Source organism: Rhamphochromis longiceps, linkage group LG13 (genome assembly GCF_057381845.1).
Source record: "Rhamphochromis longiceps isolate RC_006_pf linkage group LG13, R_longiceps_female_GT1.1, whole genome shotgun sequence".
Lineage (NCBI taxonomy): Eukaryota > Metazoa > Chordata > Actinopteri > Cichliformes > Cichlidae > Rhamphochromis > Rhamphochromis longiceps.
The window spans coordinates 10,272,464-10,285,333 of NC_140569.1; the positions used below are offsets into that span (position 1 = coordinate 10,272,464).

Sequence of the window (12,870 nt, forward strand, 5' to 3'; positions counted from 1 at the left end):
TTACTTTGCCAAATGTTTTGTGTTTCTTCTCTTACTAATGCCTACAGCCACAAGCTAATGACATGTTCGAGTATGGCTGTGAGTGCCTGAGTGATTATTTGTCTTCACCATTGTGCACGTGTTGCGCATGCATGAAACAGACTGGCTCATAATTGGAAAAATGTGACTGACCAGCCGGTCACCGCTCCAGGCCGAGCATGCTGAAATTTCATTCTCTGATGAACTGATCAGTGCATTTCTACAAAAATTAAAATGTAGAAATTAGTGAAAAGTAATCTACCTCTAAACAAACCTCATTCTATAATAATGATAAATTTGCATAATGCTGAAAATATACAACATGTATAGTATAAATTTTCAGGCCATTTGAAGGAATATACTACTACTACATGCTTGATGAGGAAATTTGCATTTCCTCCATTGGAGAAGCATTATACCTCTTCATTTCCCCAGCTGTCGAAGGACCTGCTGCTGATCTCCTCGGTTGTTTCACAATATAAAGTTTTAGATTACTTAAGCTGTGTGACTCAGATGCATTGACAATAGTGTCTCTAATCTGAATGTATTGTCTTGGAGGCACTTCAACACCAAAACACTGGTTGATAGCATAAAGGCTTTTAAGTCTAAGTGGCCTCTAGCTCTCTCTGAACATCATAGCAAGAAAATAATTTTGTTCGAGGACTTACTTAAATCCTCCCTTTTCTTTTTTGCCTAGCAGCACTTTACAAACTGTCCCTGTCTGCAGTGTCAGCTGAGCTGTTTGGGGATCATTTTCTGCTGAGTGATGGATTCAGGATTTGGACAAGAATTTGTTTGTCAGTCCTCTCAGCAACAGTAAAGTCTGGTATTTTCAGTTTTATCTGAATCACATTAAGCCAGCTCACCTACTTTGGGCGCATATTGTAATCATCTCTAGTGCATCAAATTTACTGCATTTTATTGGCTGTCCCCTTAAATATTGTCTGAGATCAATGAAAGATTTTAGCATTTTAAACAGTTGGAATGATAAAGATTTGTGGTGCTGTGAACTGCATTAACAAACATTCAGTTTTGCCTGTACGAATTCATCTGTGTGAACTACAAGGGTATAAGTGAATTAAAATTAAAAAAGTTGTCGCCTCCCAGCTTCACTTACACCTCAATAGCCATAATCTCTATGAACAATTTCAATCTGGCTTTGTTAAGGATTACCAATGACCTTCTGATGGCAGCTGATTCTGGTCTCCTATCCATCCTCATCCTTCTTGATCTTAGTGCGGCGTTTGATACCATTTCTCACAATATTCTCCTGAACCGGTTAACATCCATTGGCATTAGTCATACCCCCCTTGCCCTGTTCACCTCCTATCTCTCAGACCGCACTCAGTTTATCCAATTTAAATCCCATTCTTCAACTCTCCATCCTGTTTCTGCTGGTGTGCCCCAGGGTTCAGTATTAGGGCCTCTTTTATTCATTATTTACATGCTCCCTCTTGGTCATATATTCTGAAAATATAATATAAATTTTCACTGTTATGTCGATGACACCCAGCTCTTCTAAACCCAATTCATCCCTCCCACCTACCTCCCTCTCAAATTGTCTTATCAAGAGTAGATCATGGTTCTCCTCCAATTTTCTTAAACTAAACAGTAATAAAACAGAAGTTTTACTTGTTGGTATAGCCTCAATCTTATCCAAATCCCACAGTTTTTCCATTAACATTGAACGTTCTCCACCCTTCCCTCCCCTCAGGTTAAGAGTTTGGGTGTCATACTTGATAATATTCTCTCATTCCAGCCCCACATTAATTACATAACCCGGTCTGCATACTTCCCCTTACGTAATATTAACTGACTCTGCCCCTTCCTTACTCCCCATGCTGCTGCCATTCTTGTCCATAGTCTTTTTTTTTTTCTTTTTTTTTTTTTGCCTGTCCCGTTTGGCTCTTTTGCCATCAGAATTGTTGTCTAAAGGCAAAGAAAGATGCCCAACGGATTTACTTTACCAAATTGATCATCCCAGCCTTGCCGTAATGGTCCATTTGAGTCACCTTTTATTGTTTATTTTATTTTCACTTACTGAATACGGGACAGACTTGACTGGGGGAAAGAAGGGGAGAAAGAAAGAGGGAAAGAGAAACAGCTGAGAAGAGGGACGGGGGAGAAGGGCAAAAGACAAAAACCAACAGAACGGGCAGAAAAAAAAAAGAAAAAGGAAAAAAAAAAAGCATATATCGATCACCTGGATCACCTGCTGAGAAAGAAAAAAGAAAACAAGCAGAAGAGAACAAGAGTAATAGAAAAAACAACATCACAATGATATATGGGAATATGACAGTAAATACTAAATATTAAACATTATTGTGCAGCACATAAGATCAACAGAACACAGTGTGCTTTGAGGTAGGAGCCAAAAAGGGTGTATGTAGTTTGTGGGTGTGATCACCCGTGTGTACACCTGTGAGCATGGACGCGCTTGTTTTTTTTAAAAGGTTCCTTCATGTAATGATCTGCTAGAGCAGGGGTGGCCAACCCGCGGCTCTCGAGCCGCATGCGGCTCTTTGCCTGGTTTCATGCGGCTCTTACGTTCATATCAAAGTTTATGTTTGTGTTTTGATTTTTTTTATGTTGTTGTTTTAAAATGTGCGCGTTCGCTTCGCTTGAGTTCAATACGGTATTTTCATCAAATGCGCATGTGTGTGAGATGAAAATACCGCAAAGTTTCCCAGTAGGAGCAAGTTCGCCCTTAAAATGGCAGGAAAAAAATGCACAGCAAAAAGAAAATATGAAGATGAACACAGGACGTTTTTAACAGAGTGGGAGAGTTTATATTTTTTTGTTGAACGCAATGGTAAGCCATTCTGCCTTATATGTCAGACGTCATTAGCGCATTTCAAAGCTTCAAATCTTCAGCGCCACTTCAGCTCACTCCATGCTAACATCGACCAGGAATTTCCAAAAGGGACTGAACTTCGCAAGCACGAGTTGGCCACTTTGAAAAGTCAGGCAGAAAAGCAGATACAGTTTTTCCAAAAATTTACGAAGCGGTCAGAGACCATAACGCTCGCATCCTATCAGCTGGCTTGGAACATTGCACGGGCTAAAAAGCCATACAATGAAGGGGAGTTCGTTAAAAAATGCCTCAGTGATGTTGTTGAAATCTTGTCTCCTGAAAACGACAAATTAAAACGCATGGTATCAGACGTCCAACTGTCCCGCCACACTGTTGAACACAGAATATCGGACATTAACACGGCTATTGAATCACAGTTGCACTCTGACCTTCAAGCATGTGAGTATTTTAGTGTCGCATTGGATGAGAGTTGTGATATACAAGACAAGCCTCAGTTGGCAATATTTGCACGGTCTGTTTCAAACGATTGTGTGATCAAAGAAGAACTCCTGGATATTGTGCCATTAAAAGACAGAACCCGTGGCATAGATGTGAAAGAAACCATGATGGCTGCATTTGAAAAAGCAAATCTGCCCATAACGAAATTAACTGCAATAGCCACGGATGGAGCACCAGCCATGATGGGATCTGTGAACGGGCTTGTGGGGCTGTGCAAAGCTGACCAAACTATTCCTGACTTTTGGAATTTCCACTGCATCATCCACATGGAGCAACTCGTGTCTAAATCATTGAATTTAGATAACGTCATGAAGCCTGTGATGGAAATCGTCAACTATATCCGCACACATGCGCTTAACCACAGGCAATTCAAGAATCTCATCGCTGAGCTGGACCAAGGGCTTCCAGGTGACCTGCCGCTGCACTGCACTGTGAGGTGGCTGTCAAAAGGCCAGGTACTCTCTCGCTTCTTTGAGCTTTTGGATGCCGTGAAACTGTTTATGGAAAAGAAGGACAAGGACTATCCCGAGCTCTCGGACCTCAAGTGGATTATGGATCTGGCCTTTTTGGTCGACATGCTGTGTCACTTGGACAGACTGAACCTGACCCTGCAGGGTAAGTTAAAAATGCTCCCTGACCTAGTGCAAAGTGTGTTTGCGTTTGTCAACAAACTGAAGCTGTTCAAGACACATATTCAAAAGGGAGATTTAACACATTTTCCCACTCTGCTAAAAGCCAGCGGGCAAGTCGCCAGTGCTGCCCTGAGTAAGCAAAGAGCCAGATATGCAACGCTGATTGAAAACTTGCACGAAAGCTTCGTGACCCGGTTCCATGATCTACAATTGAAAAGGCCACAGATTACGTTCCTCGTCGACCCATTTAATGCAGAGACCGGCTGTTTGAAAGTCCCGCTAGTCACAGATGAAGCTGCGGCTGAGTTGGAGATGATCGATCTTTGTGAAGAGGACCAATTGAAACCTGCTTTAAGGGAAGGGACCATTGAGTTCTGGAAAAGTGTGCCAATGGAAAAATACCCCAATGTCAAACGGGCTGCGCTTAAGATACTGTCAATGTTTGGGTCAACATACGTCTGCGAGTCTGTGTTTTCTACCCTAAAACATGTGAAATCAAAGCATCGATCTGTTCTGACTGACACACATGTGAAAGAATTGCTTCGAGTGACAACAACGGAATACAAGCCAGATTTAAAGAGGATTGTTCAAGGCAAGGAATGCCAGAAGTCCCACTAAACAACATGCATTATAAAAGTAAATGCTATTGTAGATTATTATATTCTTGTTTGTGGACTTGTTTGAACTGAGAGTTTGTGTGTGTGAGACAGTGCACACAATGTTCATTGTTGAAAATGACTGGCCTGTGGTTTTAGTACTGTAGGAGTCCATTTCTGTCATTATCATGTTGGTGTGTGACATTTACAATAAATCTGGCTGAGCAGAGATGTGTGTGTGTGTGTGTGTGTGTGTGTGTGTGTGTGTGTGTGTGTGTGTGTGTGTGTGTGTGTGTGTGTGTGTGTGTGTGTGTGTGTGAGAGAGAGAGAGAGAGAGAGAGAGAGGGAGGAAAGGATGGGTGATGTTCATGTGTGCCCATGCGTATGATGTGGCTCTTTGCGGTAACACAGTAAAAAAAAAGTGGCTCTTGGTCTCTGACTGGTTGGCCACCCCTGTGCTAGAGGGTGTGGGGGGCCACAGCCCCGTCCTCCAGGGCATGAAGCAGGTATGGAGGAGATCAAAACTCCAGACATCCAGAGGCCCACAGAACACAAGAGACCAAGGAAGACCAACAGAGGGGCAGCCGCGCCACTGTCCCAGAAAGAGCTGAGGAGAGTCCCAGATGAGGGCTCACTCAGCAGCCGCGGAGCAGAAGCCAGGGGGAGTTGCAGTGACGCGCCCGTGAGCTCCGCCGGCAGCCAGCTGTGCCTGAGTGACCGAGCCCCAGGCCAAGAGGCCGGGGGCACCCCACCTCCGAAGTGGCCCGAGCGAGCCCCAGGCTCCAGGCCCCGATAAGCGGCCGCCAAGGAGTGAGCCGGTGTGTACCCGGACGCCCACCCCCAGACACAAAGAACCACCAACGCACCGATGTCTGAGGGAGTCCACCACTGGCAGGGGAAGTGGTGGTGGGGGGAGATAGGCCTTCAAACCTTGGAGGGCCTGAGATGTCCCCAGAGAGGTGGCGTCTGACACCCAACCTGACATATAGACACAGACATACAGGCACACACAGATACAAACATCCATTCCCACCCTCATGCTCTCATATGCACTTACTCCACACTCAACCAACGTGGAGACAGACATAAAGAGACGCTGTACACACGATCACACTCCCCAAGCATACTCTACGAACCGGGTCTAGGTACCCTTGCCCCTGGAGGGGGGAACCGCACCCAGACCCAGGTGGTGTTACCCTTTTCCCTGCGGTGGGGAGAGGCAGACCGCCCCGACTCCGCAGCAGCAGGGAGGCCCCACACTCCAGACCGCAGTCAGACGGCCAACTCCTCCTCCTAGCCCCCCCGCTCCAGCAGGCCGCAGAGAATGGGGGTGAGAGAAGACTCCAAACCTCCCTCCACCCGCTCATTGTAGTGTTGATGCATGTGTGTTCTAAGGTGCATTTAAAACCCAGGAGGGCATGGAGCTACCTGCCAGAGAGCAGCAGGTAAGCGCATGGTCCCTCCTGCTAGCCCTCAATGTCTACGTGTATTTAAAATTGAGAGGTGGGCAACGACGCCAGGGGTGAGGTGTACACCCTGATGGTAATTTGGATTCCGTGTATCGTGCCCACCCCCAAGATCCTATATGTATGTGTAATGAGAGTGTGAGTAATGTGAATGTCTAAGTTGTGGGATAAAATTGAGGCAGAGGCAGCCAGAAGGGGACGGGGGGGGGGGGGGTAGCCTCCTCTGCACCCTGGTGACATACCCCTACTCCAAGGTCCTGCATGTGTGGGTGGTTGTGGTGGAGCGGGAAGGGGGAGGCAGCTGGAGATGGGGAGGGAAGTCCATAGTCTTATTACGTCCCATATTGATTACTGCAGTTCCGTCTTATTTGGTCTCCTTAAAAGGTCCCTTCATAAACTCCAACTTCTTCAAAATTCCGCAGCTCGGGTCATAACTCGTATTCCGTCAAGAGCTCATATTACGCCAGTTCTTCAGCAGCTTCACTGGTTGCCCATAGAAGCCAGGATAAACTTTAAAATCTTACTTCTCACATACAAGTGTATCCATAAATCTGCTCCTTCCTATTTGTGTGACCTGCTCCATATCACCACTGTCTCCCGCCCTCTCCGATCATCATCTGCTATTCATCTTACTGTTCCGTCCACACGTCTTACCACTATGGGGAACAGAGCCTTCAGTCACTCTGCTTCTCAGCTCTGGAACTCTCTTCCTCCAGCCATAAGAAATATAGACTCTTTTCCCGCATTTAAGTCACAGCTCAAAACACATCTGTTCAAACTGGCTTTTTCACTTTAGTGCTGATTTTACCTGTTGTCAAGTTCTGCTTTGCAATTTTAACTTATTTTATGTATTTTATAACTATTGTTTTCTTTTATTAATTTTGTTCTTTTGTAAGGTGACCTTGGGTTTTTGAAAGGCGCCCTCAAATAAAATGTATTATTATTATTATTATTATAAAATTAGTGTAAAAAACATATTCTACATACCTGAAAAATCACCTAAAACTATATTATTTAGTGTAAAACTGCCTAGAATAAGCTTTTGTGGTTAATAAGTGTCTTGGGATTTACTCTCAATTCTTTTGTTCAAATTTGTCAATCTAACCAGTCTGTGGTGTCTGTGAAACTACACTCAACAAAAATATAAACGCAACACCTTTGTTACTGCTCCCATTCCCCATGGGATGGACGTAGAGACCTAAAATTCATTCCAGATACACAATATAACCATCCCTCCCAAACAGTGGTCACAAATCAGTCCAAATGTGTGGTAGTGGGCACATCTGCTATATTGAGATAATCCATCCCACCTCACAGGTGTGCCACATCAGGATGCTGATCTGACATCATGAGTAGTGCACAGGTGTACCTCAGACTGCCCACAACAAAAGGCCACCCTGGAATGTGCAGTTTTTTGCGCTATTGGGGGTCTGGGGACCCAGAACCGGTCAGTATCTGGTGTGACCACCATTTGCCTCATGCAGTGCAACACATCGTCGCATGGAGTCTATCAGATTGTCAATTGTGGCCTGTGGAATGTTGGTCCACTCCACTTCAATGGCTGTGCGAGGTTGTTGGATATTCGTGGGAACTGGTACACGCTGTCGTATACGCCGGTCAAGCACATCCCGAACATGCTCAATGTGTGACATGTCCGGTGAGTATGCTGGCCATGCAAGAACTGGGACATTCTCAGCTGCCATCTGCCCTGAACAATGTGAACCATGATTCATCCGTGAAGCGCACACCTCTCCAACGTGCCAGACGCCATCGAATGTGAGCATTTGCCCACACAAGTCTGTTACGGCGACGAGCTGGAGTCAGGTCAAGACCCCGATGAGGACGACGGGCATGCAGTTGAGCGTCCCTGAGACGGTTTCTGACAGTTTGTGCAGAAATTGTTTGGTTGTGCAAACCAATTGTTCCAGCAGCTGTCTGGGTGGCTGGTCTCAGACGATCTTGGAGGTGAACCTGCTGGATGTGGAGGTCCTGGGCTGGTGTGGTTACACGAGGTCTGCGGTTGTGAGGCCGGTTGGATGTGCTGCCATATTCTCTGAAACGCCTGTGGAGACGGCTTATGGTTGAGAAATGAACATTCAATGCACGGGCGACAGATCTGGTTGACATTCCTGCTGTCAGCATGCCAATTGCACGCTCCCTCATTGCTTGTGGCATCTGTGGCATTTTGCTGTGAGACAAAACTGCACATTCCAGGGTGGCCTTTTGTTGTGGGCAGTCTGAGGTACACCTGTGCACTACTCATGATGTCAGATCAGCATCCTGATGTGGCACACCTGTGAGGTGGGATGGATTATCTCAATATAGCAGATGTGCCCACTACCACACATTTGGACTGATTTGTGACCACTGTTTGGGAGGGATGGTTATATTGTGTATCTGGATTGAATTTTAGGTCTCTACGTCCATCCCATGGGGAATGGGAGCAGTAACAAAGGTGTTGCGTTTATATTTTTGTTGAGTGTATTTTCAGTGCTGTATTCATTTAAGTCAAATGAAATTTGTTTAAACTAAACCTAACTGAAAATAAGCATTTTAAAATAAATAATAATTAAAAGTATTATAACTCAGGACTGAACAGAAAATCACAACGCAACACTTGCGATCCTTTGGCCTTCAAAGGTTACAATCAATACCTGTGCCACAGGTTCATTTCAAGCAAACATGTAATATGGCTGCCTGGATTGATTTTTCACTGATTTATTGTAAAGGCAATGAAACTGAACAACATAACAAACGAAATAAACCAATGTTATTTTTAAATACCTAGTTAGCTTCCATTATTTCTTAAGATTTTATTATGAGCTAATTTGAAAAAGCTTTAGTTAAAATTGCATCTTTCACAATCTGTAGCCAATGACGCAACAGTCAGAAGATAATAACTATCTAACAAATGGTTATGTTGAGCAATTTATAATAAACCTGTAAAGAAATATTACCCGAATCCGCACATGATTAGCAGTGCATCTACAACTTTATTGGTTGGCTTTACACCAGCTCAACTAACTTGTGACTATAGTAGAGACTTTTCTGGAGATTTAGCTCTTTAAGACCTACATACTTCACTTAGGAGTTAGTAGAAACAAAAAAACGGGTTAAAAAGTTCACACTTGCTCATAAGGGATTGCTGGATTGTTTGAATTCTCTCTATAATGTTATGATAATTAATATTAAGCATACTGGGATAAACAACGGTGAGCATAATGGAAAACCTGAGGGGTTGGTAGAAATCAAAGGCGGTGCTAAAAGGGGGTAAATATCATTACATTTGCAGTCTGCTTGCTCATAAGTGATTTATTAGCAAACACACTATTACAAAGGCCACTAATTTCCTAAAGTATTTTTCCCACAGTGGTTATGATAGATGTATTGAACTGAGACCTGTGCCAGTAAATGAGGCCATACTTGACCAGATTAAAGTAAGCACAGTATCAGCGTCTGTAATGACTACACCATCTAAGCCTAATGAATATTAATAAGGACCTACTCCTAACTACTGGGATACTTCCCATGTTAGTGACCCTAGTTTGTCTTCCAATGCATCTAGATTTGATCTTATTTTAAAAAATAAAGTAGAAAACTGTTCACAGCAGAATGTTTTGTTGTTAAAACATCATCATTTAATGTGCTTTATGAGTAATTTAATGAATAACGGATGCCATGCTCTGGTAGGAAATATTACAGTGCCTTGGCTGGTTTCTGTCAATATCCTTCTATTGTTTTCTCTTTGCATAAATCAATATACTGTCAACATGAAACCAATGAACCGGAAGGCAACTATAGTGATGAATAAATAGCTTCTTTGTATTGAATTCCTTATGAGACTAATAACAAACGAAAAAGAAACGCCATGTAAAGTAAATCAGCAAACAAGACAGGGCATCTGGTTTAATCAGCTACTGCTATTTTTACCACTGTACCACATACTGCTTTATATTAATGCTTTTGCCACATATAAGGTTTATTTTCATCCACTGCGTGTGTTTCGTCATGTCATCATGTGAAGAAATAACAAGGTGTTTTATGTCAAGACAATAAAAAAAAAGAAAAAAAATTCATGATAAGCTGTTGATTATACTGAGTCATAGTACTCCTTTGTTCAGGGTAGTTTATGGTAATACTGGGCTTCTCAAACTTAAAAAAAGTGCTGTGCATGAGTCACAAATGACAGACCTTATAAATTACTGAGTTGGTCTAATGAGCTTTAGATTATGAAGGTAATTTAACACTCTTTATAAAGGTTTGAAAGCTATATTTCTTATATGTATTAATAGTTAATACATCAGTTGTAAGCCATTACCTCGAACAGCAGAAAATCCTCATCTAGCTTTGTCTTCAGTTTTAAATATACATAAAAGTCTCCTCAAAAGAACAAAGGGATTTAGTTCCAGCTGTTCAGCAGCATCTGTCATGCTGGAGGGGGACTTTCCAAGACCTCCCAACCCAAAATGTGTTCTTGACTCATAAATGATCCACATTGCATAACTGTATTATTTATAACCAACCTAAAACAAGTAGCTGCTGCTTTCATCCCATATATAGAGGGACTTTTTCACAAGTAAAAGACTCACCATCCACTTTATTTGGTTTCTACTGGATCTGGATGGACGTGGTCAGTAACAATACTTAGGCAGTCTGTGGTGCTCAAACAGTTCTCTTGTGTGCCAAAAAATATCCCCCAAATTATTACACCTCTATTGGCAGCCTGAACTAAAGGCAGGACAGGCCTGCTTTTATGTTGCTTACGTGAAAATCTGACCCTGCCATCCAAACGTCAGATCAGAAAGCTCTGCTATGCTACTTTCTTAAGTAACCCTATAGATGGCTGTGTGGGGAAAAAATCGGTTTCTGAAATACTTTGACCTACTTAGATCTGAGATCTAGCACCAACAACTATACCCAGTTGAAATCACCTTTCTTCCCTATTCTGATGCTCGGTTTGAACTTCAGAACTTTGAATGCCTAAATGTACTGAGTTTCTGCCATGGGATTAGCTGATTTGAAATTTGCATTAACAAGCATTTGAACAGGTGTACCTTACAAAGTGTCCATTTAGTGTAAACCTGTGTGTAGCACTTAATGCTGTGTGTTAAATTACAGGTACTGAGATTTTCAATAATCATCGATAACTGATATATAAAAACATTATTAAAGCTGTTTTTGCAAGCCTGTTTTTGTCTCTTACTGTTTTCTTTTACCTGGAAGATCAGATCTTGTTGCTGAACTAACATGGAACTAAAATTGTGCGCTCTCTTGTGCAGGAAAGGGAGACGTATTTGGGGACGTTTTCTGGAAAGAGGTGACTCTGGCTCAGTCCTGCGCCAATGTGCGAGCTCTGACCTACTGCGACCTCCACGTTATTAAACGCGACGCTCTGCAGAAGGTGCTGGAATTCTACACGGCATTTTCCAACCACTTCTCTCGAAACCTGCTGCTCACTTATAACCTGCGTAAGAGGGTGAGTGACTGTTCAGATGCCAGATACAGTTGACTGCATTTTCATTTAGGATTTACACAGAAGTTTTCATCTGCAAAGACTTCAGCCTTGTGCACAGTGGTACATGAAAAAGAAAAAAAATATTAACAAAATAAAACAAACATTTTAGAATATATTTACAAATTCCAATAATATCTGTAAAGATAGTGTTGATATTACCAGTACCAGACAGTGAGCAGTAAGTAAAGCAAAAGCTGAAGATTGCAACCTTTAAGGAGAGAGGGTTTTTTTGCAATCCAAGTTGAGATTGCATTAAATTCAACAAGATGAAAGGAGGATTTATTAAATAAATCAATCAATTAATCAATATTGAACCTATATATGTTTAGTCATGTCAATATATTTCACAGCAGAAGACAGCCTACCTCCTTTCATGATCTGGACAATCACAATTGTTCACACGTATCAATTCTTGTTAAATAGGGGCCAGAAACTCCCACTCTGGGAAAAGGTAACCACAGAAAACCTTATATTCAACCTAAGGGACACGTGCACCTACTGCCTTCAGCCACACAGCACTGCATAGAAAAACAGAGCTCCATTAAACAGCCACCATATACTAAAGCCGCTCTCACATCCTTCATTCAGAAATGAACAGCTGTGATCAACAATAGCGTAAGAGTAGCTACCAATCACTGCTTCATTCTTTATGAGGTTAGCCTGCCCGGGAGAGTGCAAGTGAGATTGGATTGTTTGCATTTGAAGAGGCAATCTCATCTTCTGCATTAAAGTTACTATTCACCAGGGTCCCACGTCCTGAATGTATGCAGCAGGGAAATCCCGATATGGGTTGACTAAAGGAGCCTAATGTTGCCTTCAAATGGAGCTGCTGAGATTGTGTTTTTGACTGATCCAGCAGAGCAGACAATGTGCATTTGATCTGTACATCTGATGCTGTCTTACCTTTTCAAATGTGATGAGTGACTTTCTGCGTGTTGCAAATAAAATGCCCAGACTTTCTGAGTTAAAACTGCCACATAACCTATTTTAATCAGATACTTTCCATTTGAAAGTATTTAGTGCAGCAGAAGAATATTGTTAGAGCTCATTGTTGCTTCTAAATATGTTAGAAACTGGGGTGATTAGCCTGTAAGTGGACAATAGGTGGTAAAATGGCAGGTAGCGATGCAAGGCAGCAGTGGCATTGACATGTCAGAGGGAGAGATAGATTTATTTAATTTATCTCTCCCTAGAGAGATAGATTTGCAGATTAAATAAATGACCAAATTGGGAGGATGTTTTTGTTACAGCGTGAGGACAGTAAAGAATTAACCAGCACAGCTTCAGTTGAGTTCCCTGCACTAGCTTTACTAGACTAGATTCTTCACCC

The 12,870-nt window shown here is 42.5% G+C and overlaps 1 protein-coding gene across 1 annotated transcript in view; it reads left to right on the top strand.

Moving 5' to 3' along the window:
* Nucleotides 1-12,870, top strand: part of kcnh1a (potassium voltage-gated channel, subfamily H (eag-related), member 1a) — a 62,368-nt gene that overhangs the window by 41,313 nt on the left and 8,185 nt on the right. The window contains exon 13 of the mRNA XM_085427503.1: nt 11,305-11,501. Within this exon, the coding sequence (XP_085283629.1) occupies nt 11,305-11,501 (197 nt within the window). The remainder of the gene's footprint in view (nt 1-11,304; nt 11,502-12,870) is intronic.